Source organism: Eimeria maxima, genomic scaffold, assembly GCF_000499605.1.
Source record: "Eimeria maxima Weybridge genomic scaffold, Emw_scaff52, whole genome shotgun sequence".
In the NCBI taxonomy this organism is placed as follows: Eukaryota; Apicomplexa; class Conoidasida; order Eucoccidiorida; family Eimeriidae; genus Eimeria; species Eimeria maxima.
Genome location: NW_013563882.1, coordinates 48,147 through 71,373, shown reverse-complemented (window position 1 = coordinate 71,373; position 23,227 = coordinate 48,147). Strand labels below are relative to the sequence as shown.

Sequence of the window (23,227 nt, the reverse complement as noted above, 5' to 3'; positions counted from 1 at the left end):
AAAAAAAAAAAAAAAAAAAAAAAAAAAAAAAAAAAAAAAAAAAAAAAAAAAAAAAAAAAAAAAAAAAAAAAAAAAAAAAAAAAATGGGGGATAGTACGTCCGCAGAGGTGAATGGATTTGTTGGTTGGTTATCTTCTTTTGCAGCATTTTTTGCATATTTAATTTGGTCTATAGCTAGTAAAGAACAATTACAATTTCTTGGTATAAGTTATTATCCAGATAGGTAAATAAATATATTATTTATTATCTTTTTTTTATTTCTTTTAGTTAATTATATTTAATTAATTATTCTCTATTTATTTACCTCTTTTTTCCTCCTTTTTATTAGTTATATTTATCTATATTTAGCTATTTAGGTACTATAGCTAGTAAAGAATAATTACAATTTCTTGGTATAAGTTATTATCCAGATAGGTAAATAAATATATTATTTACTAATTATATTTAATTATATTTAATTAATTATATTTATTTATTTATTCTTTATTTAATTACCTTTTTTTTGCTGCTTTTTATTAGTTATATTTATTTATATTTAGTTAATTAGGTACTATTAACTAGTATAGCACCAGTTATTAATAATTAATTATAAATAAATATAATTAATTATAATTAATTATAATTAATTATAATTAATTATAATTAAATATAATTAATTATAATTAATTATAATTAAATATTTAATTACATTTAATGTTACTATATTTTATTGTTCTTTTTTCTTTTATTTGTTTTTATTTGTTTTTTTTTTGTATTTATATTTATTTACATTTATTTATATTTATATATATTTATATATATTTATTTATATTTATATTTATTTTCTTTTTTCTTTTTTTTTGTGCAGGTATTGGGCCTTATCCTTACCTGTATTATTATTAGTAATAGTAGCATTAGTTTTCTTTAGTTATACATTTATTAATTTATTATTTTCTCCTCCTCCTGATGATATAAGACAATTTACTGGTAAATATATATATAATACCTGCCTATACACCCTATGGTGTGCTGCAGCAGCAGCAGCAGCAGCAGCAGCAGCAGCAGCAGAAGCAGCAGTAGCATCATCCGTAGCAGCAGTAGCAGAAGCAGCAGCAGTAGCTGTAGTCGCAGTAGCAGCAGCAGCAGCAGCAGCAAGGCAGCAGCAACCTACTGTTCCCCTGTGTGTGCTGCTGCTCTGTGGTGTATACGCAGACAGCCGAGCTAGGCCACCATCCCCTGCAGCAGAGCGATCCTTGCAGCTAATGGCTACTGCTTCTGCTGCTGCAGTTGCACGAGCAGCAGCAGCAGCAGCAGCAGCAGCAGGAGACGAACAATTTGAGACTGTTAATTGTCATGACCATCTCCAGCGCCCATTGGTTTCTATGCTGCAGCAGCAGCAGCAGCAGCAGCACGAACAGCAGCAGCAGAAGAAGAAGCAGCAAAGCGGCACTATAGGGGATTTCCCCTTATCTCTTGTGTCTCGTACTTTATTCCCTTTAAATCCTTCCTTAGAGTTGAGGCCCCGCTGCATGCAGGGGGCCCCCACTGCATGCACGGGAGGGGATATGTGCATGCAGGGGCCCCGCTGCATGCAGGGGGGGCCCTGCATGCAGGAGGGGGCCACGTGCATGCAGGAGCCCCTCTGCTTGGGGCCCCCCTTCTATTATGAGGCCCTTAAACCTAAACCTACTCGATGACCCCTAAGCGTAGAACCCACATACCGCCCTTGGGGGCCCCATCTGAAAAAGGGGGGCCCCTCCCATAAGAATAGGGAGGGGAGGGCCCCCCTGAATAAAGGGGAGGGGAGAGGGCCCCCTAAGAAAGGTGAGGGGAGGTATTTGTCTTAAAGGCCGTTCCCCCCCCGAGGAAGAGGCAAGGGGTAATAAGGCTCGTATTTCTTTGGGGGCCCCAGGGGCCCCCAAAGAAATACGTTGGAGGCCCCCAGGGGCCCTCTTAAAAGAGCTTTAGGTATGGGGGCCCCTACCGTGTATCCTGCTTCTGTTGTTGCTGTAGCTGCCTATACACCCGAACCCATTGGCAGGTGTAGTGTAGGGCACACGACACTGCTAGTAGAGGGGACAGCTGCTGCAGCACTAGCTGCTGCTCTGCAGCAGCAGCAGCTGCTGCTGCTCTGCTGTCAATCTGTTTTCTGCTGCCCGGGCTTCCTCTGTAGCAGCGACTCCCGCAGCAGCAGCGGCTGTGCTGCAGCACACGCAGCAGCAGCAGCAACCCCACATGCTCAACTGCGGAGCTGCTGCTGCTGTTGCTTCAGCGATAGATGGTGCTGCGGCGAGGACTGAGTACGTAGCAGGTGCTGCAGCAGCTGCAGCTGCAGCAACGGCAGCAGCAGCAACGGCAGCAGCAGCAACGGCAGCAGCAGCAGCAGCAACGCTTCTGAACTATGTGTATAGCTTCTGAAGGTTCCGCCACTTCTCTCTTAGAAAATACTCTTGACGTTGCTTATGCTGCTTGTGCTGCTGCTGCTGCTTGTTTTGCTGTTGCTGCTGCTGCTATTAGCGCCCCTCCCCTCATAGAACTACAACTAGCTGTAGATGCTGCAGCAGCGGCAGCAGCATTTGAATTTGGTGCAGCAAATGCTGCAGCAGATATTCAGAAATGCTCTCTCTTGCTGGATGCTGCCACTGCTGCTATTGTTGCTGCTACTTTTGCTGCTACTGCTATTGCTGCTGTTGCTGCTGCTCCTCCTGTCTGCTTCCTTGCTATATATACACTGCGTGTGTAAAAGGAGTAAATATTTATTTGGTTTTCTTTAACAAAAGGAAAAGGAAATAATAATAAGGAAAGGGAATAACTGCATGGAAGGCGTCAAGCAACATGAATAGTTGCTGCTGTTGCTGCTGTTGCTGCAGCAGCAGCTCACATTGCTGCTGCTGCTGCATCTGTCATCATACCGCCTCCAAATTCAAGAAAAACCCGCTTACCCAGAAACTGGCAGCTGCAGCTGCTGCTGTTGATGCTGCAGCTGCTGCTGTTGATGCTGCAGCAGCTCCTGCTGCTGCAGATGCTGCGGCAGCTGCTGCTGCTGCAGCTCCTGCTTGTGCTGTGGGCAGCGGAGGGCGGGAGGTGTCCATACATATGAAGTATTACTTCAATAGTATTTGCTTGCAGACCGGCAAAAGTCTTATATAAGATAGCTTTGCCGCTGCCGCCGCAGCAGCAGCAGCAGCAGTAGCTGCTGCTGCAGATGGCTGAGCCAGCTATTGCTGCAGCAGCAGCTGCCGTTTCTGCATAGATCCAGATGCACCGATCTAACAAAGACCGGTATAACAGACACCAAACGCACAGGGCCTCCATGGGGGCCCCTCCTGGGGCCCCTGCTGCGGAGACACTGCAAAAAAAGAAAGACAGATATATACATGTTGTAGTAGACAAGTGTATACATATAGCATAAATGCAAACATCAATATGTCGTGCTGTGGATGCCAATCCTCCCCATGCTGCTGCATTTGCAGTTGTTTGCTGCTGCTGCTGCTGTTGCTGCACCGGGCGACCACAGTTGGCCCCCCCTCAACACAAAAGATACAACAGCAGCAGTAGCAGCAGCAACAGCTGCTGTTGCTGCACGGCCATCTGGGCTATCTGTGGGCCCTAGTGACCAAGTTGCTGCTGTTGCAGTTGATGCTGCTTTTGCTGCGGCGGCAGCTGGGAGCAGAAGCTGCTGCAGCAGGGTGATCAGCAGCAGAAGAGGAAGCCGATGCAGCAGCAGAAGCAGCATGCTTAAGGAGGCTAAGCGAAGGGGTCAGGAACTCGTCAACGTCGCTGCAGTCCGTCAAGCATTGGGGGCAGCCGTCCCCCGCTGCTGCTGCTGCTGCTGCAGCTGCTGCTGAGGGGTCGGAGTAGGCCTGCTGCTGCAGCTCGCTGCAACGGAGGCAGGCTAATCCCAATGGGGACGCTGCTGCAGCACAACGAGGCGAGCAGAGGCCAGGTGCAGCAGGAAACTCTGGTGCAACAGACAAGGCAAACACATTATCGCCTTTCCAGTCAATGCGGTTGCTGCTGCTGCTGCTGCTGCTGCTGCTGCTGCTGCTGCTGTTGCTGTTGCTGCTGCTGCTGCTGCTGCTGTTGCTGCTTCCATCCGTTAAACAGCCTGAAGGTGACACTGCTTCGGATATGCTGCAACGCGTGCTGCTGTCGCCGCTGTAGCCCCCTTCAGCGGTTTGGGGCCCTCGCCTAGAGACACCAGAAGCAGCAGCTGCTGGTGCAGGTGCAACAGCAGCAGCTGCTGCAGCTGCTGCCGCTGCTGCTGCAGTTGCTGCTGCAGCAGCTGCAGCAGCTGCTGCTCTCTGATCCGTCTCCGTCAGGCAGCTTTGGTCCCAGACACTGTTAGAAGGCAGCGGTGTATCTCCACTTGACAAGGAGGTGCAATCGAGCTCCACAATGCTGCTGCTGCTGCTCCTGCTGCTGCTCGTGCTGCGGTTGTTGTTGTTGCTGCTATGTACGCTGTTATATTGACCGAAAGGATCAGCCGGCAACTCTGGTGCTGTTGCAGCTGCTGCTGTGTCAGAGGCAGTTGCTGTTGCTGCAGCAGCAGCACCTGATGCTGCTGCTGCTACGGGTGAGGGTGCCAACGCGAGTTCTGCTGCTGCTGCTGCAGCTGGCGTGCTGTAGCGTCGCCTGCTCCAGCCGCATCGGGAAGAATCGATGTTTAGGGCTTCTGCCAGCTTCCTCTCGAGTTCCAAGCTGCTGCTGGTGTAGCTGCAGCAGCAGCTGCTGCTGCTTCTGCAACAGCAGCTACGCTGCCGCTGCATAGGTAGATCGAAACGTGTCAAGCCCCCTCCGGTGCAGCTCCACCTCCTGCTTCTGCCGCTGCTGCTGCTGCTTCTGCCGCTGTGCTCGTTGTTGGTGGTGCTGCTGCTGTTGTTGTTGCTGGTGCTGCGCCTCTCGAAGTCCTCCAGCGAGACGCAGCTGCTGCTGTTGCTGCTGCTGGCCTCAAGACTACCACATGGAGTTGCTGCGGCTTCCTCATCACAAAGAGACACAGCAAAAGCAGCAGCAGCAGCAGCACCTACTCCCCACGCGCCACCTGAAGCTGCTGGTGTCGACGGTGGTGCCGGTGTCTCCGATGCTGCTGGTGTTGCTGCTGTTGTTGTTGCTGCTGTCGTTGCCGGTGCAGGTGTGAGTGTTGGTTCTGCCGTTGCTGCAGCTCCTGCAGCAGCTCCTCCTGTTGCAGCTATTTCTGCTGAGCAAACTGCTGCTGAGGGTACCACTGCTGCCCCTGCACTTGCTGCACCATTCACTGCTGCTGTTGTTGCTGCTGCAGCCCCTGCAGCAGCATCTCCCTTCAAGGAGCTTGCTGCTGCAGATGAAGGGTTTGCTTCCTGCTCGCTGCAGCACGGTTGCTGCTCCTTATGGAGCTCAGTTGTCAGTTGACATTTTGTTGCTAAAGTTGTATTTGCTGCGGCACAAATTTCCGCTGCTGCCAAATTACCTGCTGTTGCTGCTGCTGCTGCTGCTGCTGCTGCTGCTGCTGGTTGCAGTGAAACGGAGCCAAGTGAAGCAGCCGCTTCACCGTCGCCGCCGTTGCTGTTGCTGTTGCTGCTAAAGATAGGATAGGGAGTAAGAGAATCACCAGCAGCCTGGCCGAGGCAGACAGGAGGAGATTCGTGCTGCAGCTGCAACTGCAGCAAAAGCTGCCGCTGCCGCTGCAGCTGCTTCTGCGTCTCTGTCAGCCGCTGCTGCTGCTGTTGCTGCTGTTGCTGCTGCTCAAATCCCTCCGCCACGTAAACACACCCTCCAACAACAAGGGGACTTGTGTTTACTCTGCGACCAGCGCAGGCACCGAACAAAGTATTGGTGCCTTCCTCTTGTGCTGCTGCTGCAGTTGCTGCTGGGACTGCTGCTGCGGCTGATGCTGCTGGCGTCGTCTTGTGTGTTGCTGCATTCGCTGTGGGTGGTGCAGCTGCTGTTGCTGCAGCTGCCGCTGCCGCTGAGGAGGTGCCAGTGTGGCGGCGGCGCCACATCAGTAAATAGGAGACAGAATGCTTTTTCTTGTGTTGCTGCTGCTGCTGCAGCTGTTGCTGCTGAGCTAGCTGCCGTTGCTCCTCTATGCTTCTTACCACGTGTACACCGTGGCAGCTCTCAGAGAAGCAGCCCACAGCCACGCACGACGCTAGAGCTGCAGGTGCCTCCGGAGCAGGAGCAGCGGCAGCAGCAGCAGCAGGAGGAGGAGTGGGCACTGCCGGCGCTCGGTGAGCAGCAGAGGAGCTGCTTGCTACACCCTGGATGACCTCCGTGGCAATTGTGTTGGATCGTTTCATTGCTGCTGCTGCTGCTGCTGCTGTCTTGGAGTAAGCAGCGCCAGTAGCAGCAAAGATCTTGTCGCTGCTGCTAGAACGGTTATGCTGCTGCAGCTGCTGCCGCCACAGTTTGCTGCTGCTCCATAGGTAGGAGAAGCGGGAAAGACTGGCGATAGCACCTTTGCTGCTGCTGCTGGTGCTGCTGCTAAAGCTTCGGTGTCTCTGCAGCATGCGGCTGCGAGAACCCTGGTGCTGTGGCTGCCGTCGCTGCGGCACCACGGGGAGGCTTTCTACGCTGTCTGAGTTGTTCGCTGCCGTTGCTCTCCCCCTGCTGCTGCTTCTGCTGCAGCCGCCTTCTGCTGCAGTTGAATCGCGGTGCGTTTCGAACAGTGCGGAGAAACTCGGTACAGCAGTTGCCGCTGCTGCTGCTGCTGCGGCTGCTACTGTTTCTGCCTCTGTCAGAACGGACAGCTCATCTGTTGCTGCTGCTGTTGCTGCTAATGATGCAGCTGCTGCGGGTGCTGCTGCTGCTGCTGTTGTCGGTGTCATCGGATGCAGCTCGTTCCACCCAGCAGCACCGAAGCTGCTGCAGTGGTGACAGGAGCTGCTGTTAGTCGTGGTGGTGCTGCTGCTGACATCCCCCACCAAGGTGAGTAGGCCATCAAGGGATCGTCCCCTCCAAGAGCCACCTGGCGAAGCAGCAGCGGCAGCAGCAGCAGCAGTAGCACCAGCTGAAGCAGCAGAAGATGTGGGCAGCATCGAAGGTGCCCCCAGAAGCTCAGCTGAGTCGCTTGCATGTCTGGCCCGCTGTTGCTGTTCCTGCTGCCGTTCCTGCTGCTGTTGCTGCTGTACCTGCTGCTGGCTTCCTCCAGCCAGACAACTGCTGGTGTTGCTGGGGCACGATTGCTGCACTGCAGCAGCAGTTGGTGCTGCAGATGCTGCTGCTTCAGATAGGCTCCCCACAAATACGCTGCGGTTGGCCATTAGGTCCCCTGGTCTTTGCAAAGACCCCACAGCTTCGCCATCTGAGTCTGCTGCTGCTGCTGCTGCTGCTGCTGGTGCTGTTCTCGTATCTGCTTCCCCTGAAGCGCACTGCAGCAGGCTCTGCTGCTGCTGTTGCTCTTGTTGTTGTTGCTGCTGCTGCTGCATCTCCGCATGCTGCTGCAATTCCTGCTGCTGGAATTGCTGCAGATACAGCCGAATAGATGCTTCAGAAGACGGAGAAGGAGTGGGGGTGTCTCTGCTGCTGCAATTCTTGCAGCAGCAAGCGGTGCTGCCAATGCTGCAGTAGCTGCCGCTTTCATGCAGTCCTCGCGGTGCTGCACAGCTGTTGCCGTTACAGGGAGAAGCAACGGTGCTGCTACTGCTGCTGCTGCTACTGTTGCTGCTGTCAAAGCCTTTACAGCTCCTTCCGATGCACTGGGCACTGCAGGTGTCAAGGCTGCTGCTGAGGGGGAGCTGCTGGAGCTTGCTGCTGCTGCTGCTCCTGCGTCTACCTCCCCTCTTGCTGCTGTTGCTTCTTCTGCTGCTTGTCTCGCTGCTGCTTCTTTTCGTGGTGCTCCCCTGCAGTCCCTGCAGCACATCCCCCCCTACAGCCGCCAGCGGGAGCCAAACTCCAGCAGCGCCGCTGCTGCTGCAGCTGCTGCTGTTAGTGTCATCCTGTGGAAAGTCCGAAGAAGCTGCAGCACAGAGGGCTCCGGAGAGCTGCTGCAGCGGAGATGTTGTTGCCGCTTCCGTTGCTGCTGCTGTTGTGTCTGCGGCGGTTCTTGCTGCTCGTGGCGTGCTGCTGCTGCAATGCCCTTTGCTGCGGGAGAGAATACCTCGCCAGCGAGACATGGGCTAGAAGTGGGAACTGTTGCAGCAGCAGATGGATCCTCAGGAGACTATTCCAGTCTTATAAAAGCAACGGCAGCTGGTGTTGCTGCTGCTGCTGCTGCTGCTGCTGTTGCTGCTGCTGTTTTTGCTGTTGCTGCCGTTGCTGCAGCTGCAGTGCAGCAACTCTGGTTCAAGTGTGTTGCGCGTTGAAGCCCATGAATTGCTCTCCATCTGTCATCGCAGAGTGAGGATACACAAGAGGTTCAATTAGGCCCCTCCTTGAAGATTGCTGCCTGCTGCTTTTGCTGTGCTGCAGCTGCACCGCCACCAAAATAAACCGGTGGCAACAGTTGCTCCTGCTGCTGCTTCCGTTGTCGCGCCGGCTCAGTCGCCTGCAAAGCAGGTGGAGAGAGCGAAATGGAGTATTGTGGGGTTGTGTGAGGGCTGTATTTGTTGCTGCTGTTGCTGCAGCTGTGAGTGTTCCCGCTGCTGTTCCTGCTGCTCCTCCTGCTGCTGTCGTTGTTGCGAGTCGTGCAGACGCTGCTCTTTTTACACAAAGAGTTTCTTATCTGTCCTGATATTGAACTAAATGGTATTCAGCTAATTTTCACGTGGAAGGGGGTAAGAAATGCAGCGGACATCCAACAGGCTCTGAGCACTTGGCGAATCTGATATCCGAGATCGACGGAGGAGCTGCAGCAGAAACCGCACCAGCAGTAGCACGAGCAGGAACAGCAGCAACAGCAGAAGCAGCAGCAATAGCAATTGGTAAAGAGGCATCAATAAGGGTCCCTGTAGGGGGAAAGGAAGAAAATCAAAAAAAGGAAATAATCGGCAAATGAAGGAAGAACCGTCAGGAGGGCAAAGGGCGCCAGGCGGGAACTGCGGTGGTTGGCTGTCCATGACAGAACAGTGAAAAAGAGGTAAAAATTGGTTAAATATACACCTAAAGAATGATAAAAAGGTAAAAATATGAAGTAAAAAGAGGATTAACCTTGCAAGACGATAAAAGATGAAGAAGATGACTGCTTTTCGTCCTCAGCTATATATTATTATGTGCTGCTGTGCTGCTGCTGCCTGGGACAGAACGAGGTGCTGGTGTTGCTGCTGTGCTGTTGCTGCTGTCGCTGCAGCAGTTGTTGCTGCTTTTGCCTCTTTTTCTGCTGGTGCTAGCTGAAGTACTAATTTACCTGAATAAACAAATACGTCTAAAATCTAGCAATACAGGAAACAACCTGGAAAAGGGCCCTACTATGCAGGCGCGCAGCCCACGGCGGCCGCTACAACGCGCCATCACCACTGATCCCCCTATCCATGCCGCTTCCCGTTGCTCTATCCCCTAAATACATCAATAAATAGATTTTATGACAAATAAATACATTATAATTGTTGCAAAAAAGAGCTTATTATCTGCCGCTCTCTACTTTTTCCCACTTTGACGCACTCAACGAGAGCGACAGGACTACGTACGACAACAGCAACAGCTCGTCTGCTGCTTTGTGGTCCGCTGCCCTCTTCGTCTGCACCTTCTTCCCAAAGTTTCAGATAATTCAACTTTAAATGTTCCTTTTATACTTCAGGAATGTTGTTTAGCCCATTTTACCTCCTCAGTTGACCCCAGAGGTACTTCATGCACTGCCGTCGCTCACCAGGTCGTGTTCGCATCCCCAGCTATAGCACACGGCTTACCTCTTACGAATAAACACCGATGAAATCAAAAGATGCACTATTCTACTCTTTCGAGTAATTTTAACACTTGAAAATGAATAGCGTTGGATGATTAACTCCGCTTTTGGAGGGGCTGCGGAGGGTTGTCTGCTGGGGTTGAGCGGTATTGTAAACCACACGTTGGTAGGCGTATCTGTACTTGCATGGCATGTGGCTACTAGGGGCAGAACAATTCTTTAACAACTGTCTACCACATTACGGAGTGCTCGCCCCCCTCTCCATACCAGCTACACTCGTTTGTGACGCTATCTATATGTAGAAAGACTGAGCATTGTGGACGAAGACACCTGTTTTGTAAGGACGCTTCAGTTTATTCCAGCTCACAACTCCCTCTTGCAGCGCAATACTTTTCTCTGCTAAGGTTGAGGAATCTTGTTATGTGACTCACTAGCAGGATTATGCAGGCGCCTTTGCGATGCGTCCGCAAATACAGAAAGCAACTGTTAAACATTTGTTTGATTCTCAGCAGCCAGTATGAGGGCATATCTGCGTGCAGTCCTCGAACTCTGGAGGAGCTTGTTTCTAAACAGATGTCTCATGCAGGGTCACCCAAGAGGCAAAAGCATATGAGACATCAAGCATCAGAGACTCGCATTGTGTCTCAGAATGGTACACAATAGGCGCATATCATACGGAATGGAAGAAGAACCTTTCTGTCTACCAGCCAACGGGCAAGCTTCACCAACGCAACTTCGCTGCTACCTCTATTATCGGGCTTCACGTTTTCAGGGGTCTGTTAGTGCTTAGCCCCAATAAATAGAGGTTCAGTACCTGGTCTTAGCCAGGCTGGCGTAAGCGGCTACCTTTTCTTGCTTCGCTGTGTAGGCTTTCCATCGACGGGTTCAAGTCTGTCATCCCTTGGATCTCACTTTGCTTCACAGAAGGTTACTTGTGGCTTGCCTCCATGGTGGACGTCTCTACAAGCCACGGATGTAGCAGCTACGAGTCCACATTTTGAATTCTGTTCACCAAGGACTGACACATTCCGTAATGATGCCACAGTGATGGCTTTCCTGCTTTCCTTCTGAATTTCGGCATAGCCTGTTCGTTTGCTTACTTGACAACAGCCATGCTGCCAAGCTGCATATAGTCTAAGTGTTCCGGGAAGTGGAACCTACAATTTTCGTGCAATTCTGTTTTTCGAGTAAAATTCAGACTGCAATTGCAACTAATTCTAATTCAGGAGAAAGGCGGGAACGATAACGCACATCAACGCAAGCAAGACGTGCTTTCACTGTCTTCACCACCTGGAAGCACAAAGTTTTCGTTTGGCACGCAAACAATTAGCGTCTAAGTGGTTCACATATCTTCAGCTGAAGTCAAATCAGGGTCAAACCAATTCGGAAGTCACTACTAGAGTAAACCCATAAGGGCATCGTATTCCAACAGCTTCATCCTTGGATTTGCTCGCATCACTGCTCCACCGAAAAGGATACGCTGAAAACAAGGACCTCTTCTCTAGTTGTTCTCCAAGTAGGTCGCTTTTCCTAAGATGCCAGCATCCCCATTAAAACTTGGAATCGTCTTAAGCACTCGTAATCATTGATTGCAACAATTCTCCTTCCAAAGAACCAGTGCCAATGACACAACGATTGATATACTGCTATCCCAGCACGCGGAAGGTTCAAACAGCACCAACTAAAATCCTTTTCCTCACACCCTTTCATAGAAAGGGGGCAGAAATATCGCAGACGCGAGGAGAGGCGCCAAGTGATTTGTTGGGGAGTGGAGAAGTGTAGCTACTTATTCGTCAAGCATTCCACTTTTTCACACTGATCGTCGGTCCCTATCATGTGAAGAATTTCCCATACTTCTATAAGGAAAAGGTTGTTTGGCTGCTTTGCTGATTATCGCAGCGTGTTCATCTGTGGAATCACCGGAGTGCGAGCATAAGCATTCCCCGGATTCCCAACCAGTCAGGCCATACGTTCTGCAGCTGCTCTTGTCTTCGATCATTCATGTTTCCTTTCTAAGCGTCATTATTCACATTACTTGATTCTTACTAGGTTGGAATATTTGCCTTCGGAAGAACGTTTGAGGTGGACGACGTGTTCAGGAATCAGCATATAGACTGCTATTGCCACTCAGCAAGGCTTGTAGCGAGGTGTGCCGCAGCTAATGGCAGCCGTGCTCATCCCCTCACCTATTCAGGCCTTTGATTCAGTGCACCTAGGACGTCTGGAAATTCGGGGATGCCAGTTGCGTCAACAAGGGGCACCCTACACATCAGTGCCTCCGCTATGTTGCAGTCCTCGTCATCTTAGTTGCAACAAGCTATGTGTATAACTACTTGAAACGTGAGTGGACAGCTACTTTGAGACAGGACCCTTGTAGACGCCATTGTTCCTGTTGATATTCACACTGCGGGCGCTGCACACTGTGCTCGACCCAAACAGCATACGGGTACATAATGGGGAATTACACGATGTTTCCTGGGAGAATGTGAGCAGAAACAGCAAATACTTCTTACAATAATCACGCTGTGCCTCCCTCTATTGCTGTCGCAGCAAGTCCTTCCAGTTCACCGGTGCCTGCATGTCTAAGGAGCTGGCATTCAACTCAGAGAACCTAACGCACTGTTTCACCACTTGAGTTTTTTGGAATATCCTGTGGACTCAAAGAAGCAAGGTGAACAGAAGTGTTCGGGCAACCACAGATCTGAGCGTCTAATGCGTGTGTTAGATATCATGGCTACCTACGTAAAAGTTAGATGCAACAGATTATGGGAGTGAAATGCATATTCTGCTGCAGTATTGAATTAAAATATACACAATAATATCACGAGCAAACAGCATTTTGCACTGGGAATGCAATAGACAGAAGAGCTGTACGGAAGCCAACGGAAGCCGTTGAGAGTTGGTTTTGCATTCGATCGTGTGCGTACGCCGTTTCGAGTTCGAACTGATCACCTGGGTCGTGGCATACCAGTGCTTCTCAGAATCAGCGTTGTTGTGGTTTGTGTGTAGATAGTATTTTATTTTCAGTTTTTCTTACTTTCTTTCAAGGCTTCTTCTTGTGTGCTCTCTGGAGACAATGTCTTGCCCGAACCTCGCTGGAGTGGACCTGCTGGCAGCGGCCAGGTGCCGCACACTCTACAATGGAGTGAAGATGCCTCTTATTGGTTTGGGCACCTGGCGCCTTCGGGGCGATCGGCTTCGATCTGGAGTTTTCGGGGCTCTAAATGAACGCTACGGTTTGATTGACAGCGCTGCGGTGTACGGTAACGAGGAGGAGATTCGGCAGTTGCTGAAGGATGCTGGTTAGTCTGGCTTCGAAGTAGTGCGCTCTTAGTGGCGTTTTGTTTAGTTAGCAACTAGAGCTTCACAGGTTAAACGCCGGCACAAGCACACTGAACGGTTTGAGTTGTGGGGTGACTGAACGGCGTTACTGCAGGCAATCCCCGTGTTTTCTTAACATCCAAATTGCAGCCTGGAGATGCTCAGGGCAAGGATGCTGTGCTTAAGGCTTTTGAAAAGACTATCGAGCGCCTGGGAGTCAAACAACTTGACCTGTACCTGATCCATTGGCCAGGTATATAGGCGCCGCCAAGTTCAAGTGGTGCACGGCAAAGTGAAAGTGTGTCTTCTTGGGAATGTAGGACAGGTCCCTGTGTCCGTACCTTCACATTTATTGCATTCACACCTGTCCAATATCCTCTTTTCATAAGGAAGTGTGGCTTCTATCTGGGAGCTCCCAATTCAGTAATGCACGCTGGAATACCCACGATTTTGTCCGTTGCAGGGAGCGGCGGAGTAGACGCCAACAGTAAAGTGAACAGGCAAAGGCGTATTGAGAGTTGGCGAGCGCTGGAGCAGCTTTACGAGGAGAAGAAAGCAAGTCGTCAATAACTGTTTGCCTGTGGTGTTCGTTTTACGCTCTTGTGCGGGCATTAGCATCTGTATAGGTTTGCCTCCAGCTTGTACCCATCAGCATGCATGTATGTGCATGTGTGAGCTTACACTGCACTCACGTTCAATGATGGATTGGTGATAACAGAGTAATACAAGGGGTGGCATTGTTTGCGAATATATTTAGTGTAGAGAGATTCTCGTATGGCATAGGTCCGCGCCATTGGCGTCTCGAACTTCCTAGTCCCCCACCTCGAACAGCTGATGGAAGATGGAGCTAAGATAAGGCCCATGGTGAACCAGGTGAGCCTTATGGTGGAACACCTCTTTGTCTTTCATGGGGTTAACAGGCCTGCGTGATAATGATGGGAGAGGGCTCACTAAGTTAGCTTGCCTGCGTGTGGAAGAGACTTTCTAGCTAGCTGACTTGTTGAGGAGGGAAAATGGGGGCAGGTTGCTGCCCCAATATCTTTTGTCCTGCTCCGTCGTGCTGTGGTTGTGCCTTGCCGCTGTGAAGTTTTGGCCAATGACGAGCGTTATGCGATTGTGTGCGTGCATTGGCGAGTGCAGGTTGAGTGGCACCCAATGTGTTGGGTGCCTGATTTGATTCCATATGCGAGGAAACACAGCATCGTGCTCCAGGCATACTCATCTCTTGGGTCTGGGGAGAACAGGTTGTTTGAGCATGAAGTCGTAAAGGAGGTGAGGGCTAGTGGGAGAATCTTCAAGGGTAGAAGGGGATCTGATTCTTTCTAGTTACTGCGACACTAGCTCACATTGACAAAGATCAGTAGGTGCTGTGAAAGGTACAGTGGGATTGAATGGAAGCTCAACCTTTTGCGATGGGCTGGGAGGGAGAGCATCCTGCTATGAACACATTATTTTACAGTTGCAGTTCTGCTCTCTCGACGTACTGAGGCTGCTTTCATCCTTTCACTTCTACTTTTTGTCCTGTTGCAGATCGCTGAAGAAGTCAACGAAGCTCCCAGCGTCGTGCTGCTAAGGTGGGCGCTGCAGCAGGGCCTCTTGGTAATCCCATGCAGCACATCACAGGAACATTTAAGAGAAAATTTGGCAGCCCTTGATGTGGTGCTGTCGGAGGACCAGATGGAGCGACTGTGTGCCATCCGTGAAAGCGTCACGCATCGCTTTTGCTGGGATCCGAACACCATCGCCTAGAGTCGCAGTCTGAAGTCAGACGCCCTTTTGGCGGTATGGCGTAACCACCGCTTATATTCATGCACGTGCGGCTGCTTGGTGCTTCTGCAACGACGGAGGCGACGAGCTGTTTCCTTTCTTTTAAATTCCATGGCCACCAAGAGGGGAAAGCCTCTCACATGCCAGTGCTTCCACTCAAGGCAAGCTAATAAGCCTTTATGCCATTGCTTCAACAGCCCGTTCTCGCCATTGTGCCCACTAAGCCTAAGGAGTGGGGGATGGCTGCAGTGTAGTTGGCCGACTGTTGACTGCAATTATGGGTACACGCAGTGCTTATTGAAAAAATTTCTTCTGTGTAATCTTTCGTGCAAATTAAGTTATGCAAATTCTTATTCAGAATCACCATCAGCTGTGCCTTCTGTTGCCCCTGCACTTATTACGACAGCTGCACCAGGAAGGAATCGTGGAGTTTGTACTCATGCAGATACGCTTGCGCTAGGGAGTTCGAAATATGATGGGTTGAGGGTTGGACACGTAAGCACGTATTCACAGTCGCTCTTAGACAACAGGATAGCCCAATCTTAGGCCTGTTTAATGCTTATTCGAGGTACTGCAGCAGTGCAATGCAGGCAACAACAAAGCGTACTGTTTAGGGCGGGTTGAGTTTTCCAGGTGATTTTATGCTGAAAGCCACATTCCTTAGCAGTAATCTAATCTAATCAATGCGAGACAGTAGATTGTAAATTTAGGGGAGGTGGTAGATCATCGCCTGCCATTTGCAGCAGCCGTTGCCTTCGTGGCATCCTACGGTGAGGGCGAAGGGTTCGTGAGGAGGGTGGTTATATGCATTGTAACCGAATCAACAGAACCGATATGATCACAATGGAGTCATCTTTAATGTGGATGCTCCCTCATCCCCTTTTGCCGCATTGGACGGCAGCAGCCCAGTAGAACGGGCAGCCCAAGGAGACAGCGCAGGGGAGGACCCTGTGTGATGTGCTTCTCTAGTTTGCTAGGGACAAAAATGCAGTTGTTTTAAACGACGTCTTTAATTTATATAGCCTGCTTAGGTTTGTATGGCATGGGGAATTCACGAAGTCACCTGTCATCGCTTTCACGCTTACCGGCGGTAGAACCACTGTAGGCGCGACAGCAGCTGGTGCTGGGTGATCTAGGGGCCCTGTCTGCAGCCTGTCTACCATATACTAATGCTGAACCCTAGAACATCATGAAATTCCTCTTTAAAAATCAACGTTGATATTTTGTTTGCTCAACTTGGGGCACTCCTACGGGCTGATCGCGTGTAGCGCTCGCCTTCCCAGTGGTCGCATTGCACTGCCGGCCATGCGATTCTTCGTTTACGACGGCATTCGTGTGATGTCATGACCTTTAGATCTGTGCGAACTATGGTTTTTCCCTTTCAAGCTGTCTATACAGTGGGAATTTGTGAGCAAAGAGGGGCTAGTCGGCTGCCACAGTGGTGGTCCAGGCTGCATACAGCCTGCTTACAGAAGCCTTTCGATAGTATCGGGGGAACATTTATGCTCAGCCTTTAAGTGAACAGCCTTGGACTGCATTGCAACCATCGGGTTGATTTCTCGCTGGTGCACCCGATATGCCGCTTAAGTTCGGCCTGCTTTCCTGCATTCGCCTCCTCTCCACCGCCCCCCGCCCGTTGCCTGCTACAGTGTTGGTCTGTAGCGTGGAGGGGGAGAGCAGGTGCCTGCGGATGCCGCATTAATTCCTGCTGAAATAGGCGTTTGTTGGCTCCTCGTCCGTGTCTGTGGTTTGGCCACTCGTCTTGCTGCCCTGCAGAGTCAGGTTGGCATCGAATTCGAGCAAAATAAGCCGAAATGTCCTGCTGGCGATCCTGCTGCGGTAACTTCTGGGGCAGCAGCAGCCCCGCCCCATCTGAGATAGGCAGCCACCGCACTATGGCTTCCAAGGCATCGACTGCATCTACGCAGTCTTGGGAGGAGGAGGCCGTCGAGGTAGAGGCTGCCGAAGAGCCTGAGGAGCAACCGAACTTCCAGCCTCATAGCGAGGCCAATGCAGATCTTCTTGCCAAGAAGTGGATCACTCATGTGCAGAAAAGAGCGGCCAAGGTCTGGGAAAGGGAGCAGGTTCTCAGTCTTCTTCGGACCATAGCGCTGTAAGCAACCCCCCGTACACCCCCCCTTGACTCAGCACGGGTCCTCGTTGATCTAGTCTGTACCTACTTTTTGCAGAACTAGCCGCTGATCCTCTCATGCATCCCTGATTTTGCTTTCAGCATAAAACTAGTTGGTGTATTTCGAAGGCTAACTTGCGGTTTTCTGGCTTCCTTTCGCAGAAGCATAAGCTTTACAGACGATCCCATTCTTGGGGATCCGTCCCCCACCGCCCCTTGCGTGCTGTGGCACGGGGACACTTCGCTGGAGCAGGGCCTTCCCGTTATTCAAGTGAAGAAAAGTGGTCAGGACACGACAGTCCCCAGTTACGTATGCAAACTGTTGTCCTTCCTTTTTGCGGACGACGAATCCCTCAAGATGCTTAAGCAGGCAAGTAGCATACAGCGCATCTCCAACAATATTAGCAACGCATATTTAAAGTAAAGTGTTTCAGACCGAAGAGCATCGACACCCATACTTATATTGTCACACTGCACAGACAAGCTTCAGCCGAAACGACCGAGAACGTGAAGGAATCTTGCGCATGCAGCATTCTGCTGTATTAGCGCATCAGCTGCATTGATTTTGCTTTCAGCAAACAGCTTTCCATAGGACTCGGCTGGTGTTCCTGTTTGTATTTGCTTGTCTGACAGACGGCAGCTGGGCAACTCAGCATGAACTGCGGGAACTCGCAATGCATTCGGTTGTCTCATTTTGTGGGATATACACCGCAGTGGGCGGCCAAGTACCAACCCCCTCCCAAGGCCAAGGCGCAAGCCAAAGCTAAAGCCAAAGCAAAGGCTCCACCCAAGAAGGCATAGGAAAAACGACTGAGGAAAACACCAAATAGTAAGGATCAGAGCTTGCTTGTGTCTTTCTCCGCCGCTTTTTATCTTTTGTATTTAGTACTGCTAAAGGGCCATATTAGAAACTGAAAGTCTCGCTCCCATTCCATCTTTGCTTTTCAGGTTTTGTTCTGCCGTGCTCCCAATCCTCACGCGACAACAATGAAGTTTATAAAAGCAATTGACCTGTTCCAATTTTGCAAAGGCTCCTCTGGAATGAACAAGCCACTTGTACTTGTTGTACTTGTACTGGCAACGGGGACCAGGGAGAGCGGTGGGACCGTAGAATCTGTCCCCGCCTGTGCCTGTTCTAGCATTTGAAACTTGCCATTAAAAGCGTACGAGCATGGTTGTGGGATACGTAAGCGATAACGGCTGCTTGTCGCTTCCTATAGCTAATATCGGTGTTACTGCAAGACACTTAAGGGCTTGGGTTTAGGGTTGCAGGCCTTGATGTTCCTGTTGCTTTTCTCTGCGAGCGCCTTCTGCTCACACCCAACGCCCAGCGTTGTGTAAGGCTCTACAGTCTGCTGTTCTGCCCTTCCATAACTCAGTATTCTTATTCTGTACTTCCTTACGAACACCAACCCAACTTGTTGCAGGGGTCCTACTGACCTCCCCTCCCAATTTCGTGAGTAGGTGAGACTGAGCTCAGCGACTTATGCACATGTAGCTGCGGAAGAGGACGCGGCATGCAGGAGTTGCAACGCGCTTTGCAGCAACTCAAGGCACAAGGTGCAAGAGCGCCCGACATACGGGCAGCAACAAGCATTCTTGGTTCCACGCACGGACATTGTAGACCATTTCTAAGAATTTTTGCACGCGTAACGTTTGTTTAAGGGTTCATGGGCTCACTTGATACTGGCATGCCTGCATCGAGTCCACTGTGCGACAGATTAACACATTTTGCTGAACCACTGCGGGAATAGATCCCAGTTATCTGGCCCAACGCCTTTCTCGGGCCCTCCCCTTATTGCCTTCGGTCGGATTAGGATATGATAGACAGAGGAGGTAGCGCGCATCTGCAGTAGAGGACCAACCTAGGTGGCTAAGGACGTAACCTCTAGGGGAAGGGTTCAGTTTCAAATTTTGAAGGAATCCGCAGAAGTCTTAGCAACTGTCGCGGGCCCGTGGGCAACAACAGTTGAAGACCTCCAATGGCGCTGGCAACAGATGAACACAAGGTCTGCCTACGCACCAAATAGGGCCTATCGACTTACAACAGCCGCTGGGGTACGCTAGCCACTGGAGACAAAGCTGCGGGGTCGAAACCCTGTGCCATCAATGAGGGAGGAGGCCCCTCGCAATGTAGTGCCCATGTAGCAACGCAAGGGCGCGTACGAATGGAAGGACGTGCATGAAGTGTTGGGGATTTCGACGCTATGCTAAATATTGCCCTACGCCCAACCGCAGGGGAATCCAACACGCGCGAAGGCCTAGACAGCCACTGACACAGCTTAGCGAATAGAAGACACAACGTTAAATAGACAGAGTCTAGGAAGTGAAGGAGACAAACGTGCTAGGCTGCCTACTTATGGTAAAGGGATGATGTGTGCAATGGCGACAGGGCTTAATGCCATTCCAGACTCTCCAGAGTGGGAAGAAAAGATACTTCACATTGGCGGCTTGGCCGGTGGGGAACCAGGCGAGGCCAGGACGGGTCAACGTGTTAACAGTGGAACAGGAGGCGGCGGAGACCACATGTTTGTGGAGGCAGAACGACCGAAGGCAATCTATTCCTGCAGTGGTGGTGTGAGTTACGTGTGGATGAGAACGAAGGGAAGTGAAGTGGGGTATTGTGCAGTGTTGGGACGTTTGCAGCACTCCTTACCGATACCCAATCACCTATGCAAAGGGGGCAGTACTTCTGCTCCCTACAGAGACCAGCTAGGCGACGATACAGCCCACCCCACTAACCCGAAACTACGGAACGCCCCACACAGGCTCAAATGAGATGGACGAGCGGTAGTAACTCACGAAGTTGAGTACAACACAATCTAGAGTATCCAGCTCAGGCCGGAAAGGGGGGAACCTGTAGTGCGCAGGAACTACAATGGCTCTCCCCATGAAGCCTCTAGCGGCTGTATGCACGAATTGGAATGATGTAACATATTATTAATGATAAATTAAAGCATTTATGCATGAAATGCGGCAAATCGGCTACGGGCTCCAACAGCCCATCTCGGCCGTGGGGCTGGCTGGGACGCTGAGGCACTGACCCGTCTTTAACGGTCCGGACAGACAGATCTATTTTGGATCTCCTTTTTGCATATAGGGGGAGTGGAGATTTGTGGTTTGCTTGATTGGTGTTATTTTATGAGTAAGAATCGGGATTCCGCGCGTAGCAGTTAAGCTGTACTATACAGCTAGTTCCGAGGACTTGAGTAGTCGCAGCCGAATGTGAGCCGTGTACGACAACAGATTCCTACGCCTTCGCTGGGGCTTCCGCCTCTCTGGGGCTCAACGTGATACACAGCTATAACCTAGCTCTTATATGTTTTTGAAACTCATGATACAGCGATCGGCCATCTAGATTTGCCCCTCAACTGCTGCAACAACAGCGGCAGCAATAGCTGCAGTAGCAGCCCCGTGCAGCAGCAAAAGTAGCAACAGCACCAGACAGCAAAGTGAGTCATACCTCGCCATAAACCCTCTCCTTACAGCGAATTCTTTATTCTGAGCCTTCATGGAGCGCACGCTAGCGAGCTCATCAGCCCACCGCAACTGTGACCGCATGCAGCACCCGAGCATTGGTAGAGACAGGGGTTGTGGGTACGCTACAGCGTCCGTGTCTCATCAGAAATGCCTGATGAATGGAGATTTGTGCTAAAACAGCATATTTCATTCTCCATTTCTGCAGGGAAAAGAGCAGCCCCCAAGCAAAATGTTTCGCCGGGCTCTTCCACCCGGCAACCAGTCTCCTTTAGGCAACAAGGACAGAAAAAGGTGGGATCCCATTAGATGCTGCGACGCTTGCTACTTGCTTGGTTATGCGTGCTCGTGGATGGAGGGGACACCTGTCTAGCTGGCAAGCTAGTATGCCAGATAGGTACTTCGCGCGGTTTGAGAGAGAATGAAGGGAAAAGCCCAATATCACACCACATGCCAATAATACGAGACCTTTGTATACTGACTTCTGAGGGCATCTGATTTAGTGGCTGCAACAGAAACCTTTTCCTTGTGCCTATTGCTGCATGCATCTTTGGACCCAAGGGACGTGCTCGTGATTGGAGGAAGGATGTGCATTTGCCTTTCGCTGGTTGTGTGTCTCCCAAGTATTCGTCTTCGGTGTTTTTGTCCCTATGTCTCTTCCGCGTCTGCAGACTGCGCGAAACTCTGCTGAATAATTTCCCGCTGCTGACTGAAAGTGATGTGGATTTGTTAGTACCTAAAGAGGGAGTGGTGCAATCCCGCCTAAACCTCCCCCAAGTCCCCAAACCGGCTGGTGGGGGCCCCCAGCAGCCGGGGGCCCTCACTCCACTTTTGAGCTCCACAAGCACCAACAAGTGCACCCTATATTCTGTGGGCGACATTACTTTCCTCGCGGAGGTGAATGGGATCTTTTTCCCCACGGTGCGCTGGCTTCCCTTCTACAACCAAAAGGCCCTGTAGACGGCTTATCTTCTCGCTATTCATCTGGGTCTTCCCACCTTGTGACTCCTCCCCGGCGAGCCACAGGCATGCATGTTGGAGTGTTGCCGCTGCTGCTGTTTCCCTGCTGCAGGTGCACGCCCTCTGGCGCTTGCCCAAGATGCTTCCTTGTATGATTCTTCTGTCTCCTGTGTCGCACTTCGTGCTCAAGGGCGCGGATTTGATGCTCCCAGGGGTCTGCAGACCCTTGACAGTGGCTGCAGCGCACGAGGCCGGAGTGCGGAAGATCAACTGCGGCGAGCTGTGGGCGATTCGCGTGGCAGGCAACGCTTTGCCCTTTGCTGTGGGGCGCGCAGTCGCAACAGTCCCCTCTTTGGAGCTATTAGGTGACAAAGGCAGGATCCTGGAGCTCATGCATTGCCTCGGAGACGCCTTGTGGTAAGCAACTAACAGTTGTTTGGTCACCTCCCACTGTTTTTGCTTTCTCCACTGCAGTGGCTCTCTCTGTTCTGTATCGGCTGTGTGCGAATGGCCGGGGGCCCTTTACCGTCTGTGTGTTCGGCTCCTTGCTACTCTGCCTTTTTCTTAATTTCGCCCCTAGCATTTTTCCAGTCTAGAGTTGTTTCTGTCTCTGTTTTTTCGGCTCGCTTCCAAGCCCAACCGGCTGTCTTACCGGCTACCTTTTGCTCACATTGTGCTCCTACAAGTGTTGCTTGTGCCCATCAGGAAGCATGGAAAGCCCACGCCATTGCCCCCCTTGTTTACCTTTAGTCAAGTCTTCAGTGGAGGGGATGACGCTGAGTTGCTTGCCGCTTGTGGCATGGGGCCACCAGAGTCGCTTCCAGGAGCTCGACCGACGGGACAGCAGCAAGAGCAGCAACAGGAGGAACAGCAGAAGCCGGAGGTGGCCCAGGAAACAGACGTTGTAGCTGAGAGCTGCAGCGGAACTGATCCCGACGGACACGAATCGGCGGGGGGCGCTGCTGCGGAGCCTGAGACAGAGGAGGCTGGTGGTGGGCAGGCCGGCCCGTTGGCCGCCTCAGGAGACGAAGGCCCACCAAAAATGGCGGATCAGGGTTTGACCGTGGAGGTGAGGCAGCTCGGCGTGTAGGAGCATCTCTCTGAGCCATTTCTCAAATTCTGTGCATGTGCATTATTGTATTTGTATTTTCTGTGGCTCCAGAGGGGCAATGATCACATAGACACCGATAGCCACCAATGTACACACGGCAATATCTATGTAGGGATGCCTGAGTTGGACTTATCTGCGTGCCAACGCTTGCATCTAGCGTTTTGTGGAGTAAGCATATCAAGATGTGCTTTATTGCGCATTTCCATTCGAATGCGTGTCGTCTGCTTGCAAAAACACGCATCTCTAGAGGTATGCGCACGCATCTAAACATCTGCGCAACCACCTAGATGCGTTCGTGCGTGCGCACGAAGGTGTCGACAAGTGCATGTATGTCTCTGTTTAGGTACATGGATACATTATTATATCATGTATATGTATCCATGTACATTATGTGCACAAGTATGCACAAGTATACATGTGGGGGCATGCATAAAGTGTAGTATACGCACTGTCGGATATTTACCTTTAGTGGACTGGCCTGCATGCATATATATACCCATGTATGAAGTTTTACAATCCTGCCGTTATGCTTGTTTAGGAGCAAGATAAGTACCTGGCTTTGTGCTTGCTGGAAACATTGCATGCTATTTCGGACGACCAGCTGCCCCTCGACGTCTCCGCACTTTACAGGCAAGTCGGGACGCGGGAATGATAAAGCATATACACACTTGAGCCGCTGCTCCAGCAGGGCTGTTAGATGGCTTATGCAATACAATTTCTGTGC

General features: G+C 50.9%; 4 protein-coding genes across 4 annotated transcripts; 3 read left to right on the top strand and 1 right to left on the bottom strand.

The window, feature by feature from the left end:
- Window positions 1-3,575: 3,575 nt before the first annotated feature.
- EMWEY_00008420 (hypothetical protein, conserved) lies at window positions 3,576-8,072 on the bottom strand (the record flags this gene model as incomplete). The annotated part of the gene is made up of 1 exon (XM_013478618.1): window positions 3,576-8,072. One exon carries the CDS (start codon window positions 8,070-8,072, stop codon window positions 3,576-3,578), a length of 4,497 nt encoding a protein of 1,498 aa, XP_013334072.1.
- A 4,740-nt stretch (window positions 8,073-12,812) lies between these two features.
- On the top strand, window positions 12,813-14,806 carry EMWEY_00008410 (aldo/keto reductase family oxidoreductase, putative; the record flags this gene model as incomplete). The annotated part of the gene is made up of 6 exons (XM_013478617.1): window positions 12,813-13,038; window positions 13,173-13,310; window positions 13,521-13,612; window positions 13,841-13,930; window positions 14,198-14,329; window positions 14,588-14,806. The coding sequence occupies 6 exons, from the start codon at window positions 12,813-12,815 to the stop codon at window positions 14,804-14,806; spliced, it is 897 nt and encodes a 298-aa protein (XP_013334071.1).
- Window positions 14,807-16,638: 1,832 nt separating this feature from the next.
- Window positions 16,639-17,756, top strand: EMWEY_00008400 (hypothetical protein, conserved; the record flags this gene model as incomplete). The annotated part of the gene is made up of 3 exons (XM_013478616.1): window positions 16,639-16,937; window positions 17,118-17,265; window positions 17,589-17,756. 3 exons carry the CDS (start codon window positions 16,639-16,641, stop codon window positions 17,754-17,756), a joined length of 615 nt encoding a protein of 204 aa, XP_013334070.1.
- Window positions 17,757-20,664: 2,908 nt separating this feature from the next.
- On the top strand, window positions 20,665-23,155 carry EMWEY_00008390 (hypothetical protein, conserved; the record flags this gene model as incomplete). Its single annotated transcript, XM_013478615.1, has 5 exons — window positions 20,665-20,726; window positions 21,104-21,353; window positions 21,505-21,809; window positions 22,098-22,461; window positions 23,042-23,155. The coding sequence occupies 5 exons, from the start codon at window positions 20,665-20,667 to the stop codon at window positions 23,153-23,155; spliced, it is 1,095 nt and encodes a 364-aa protein (XP_013334069.1).
- Window positions 23,156-23,227: the final 72 nt, after the last annotated feature.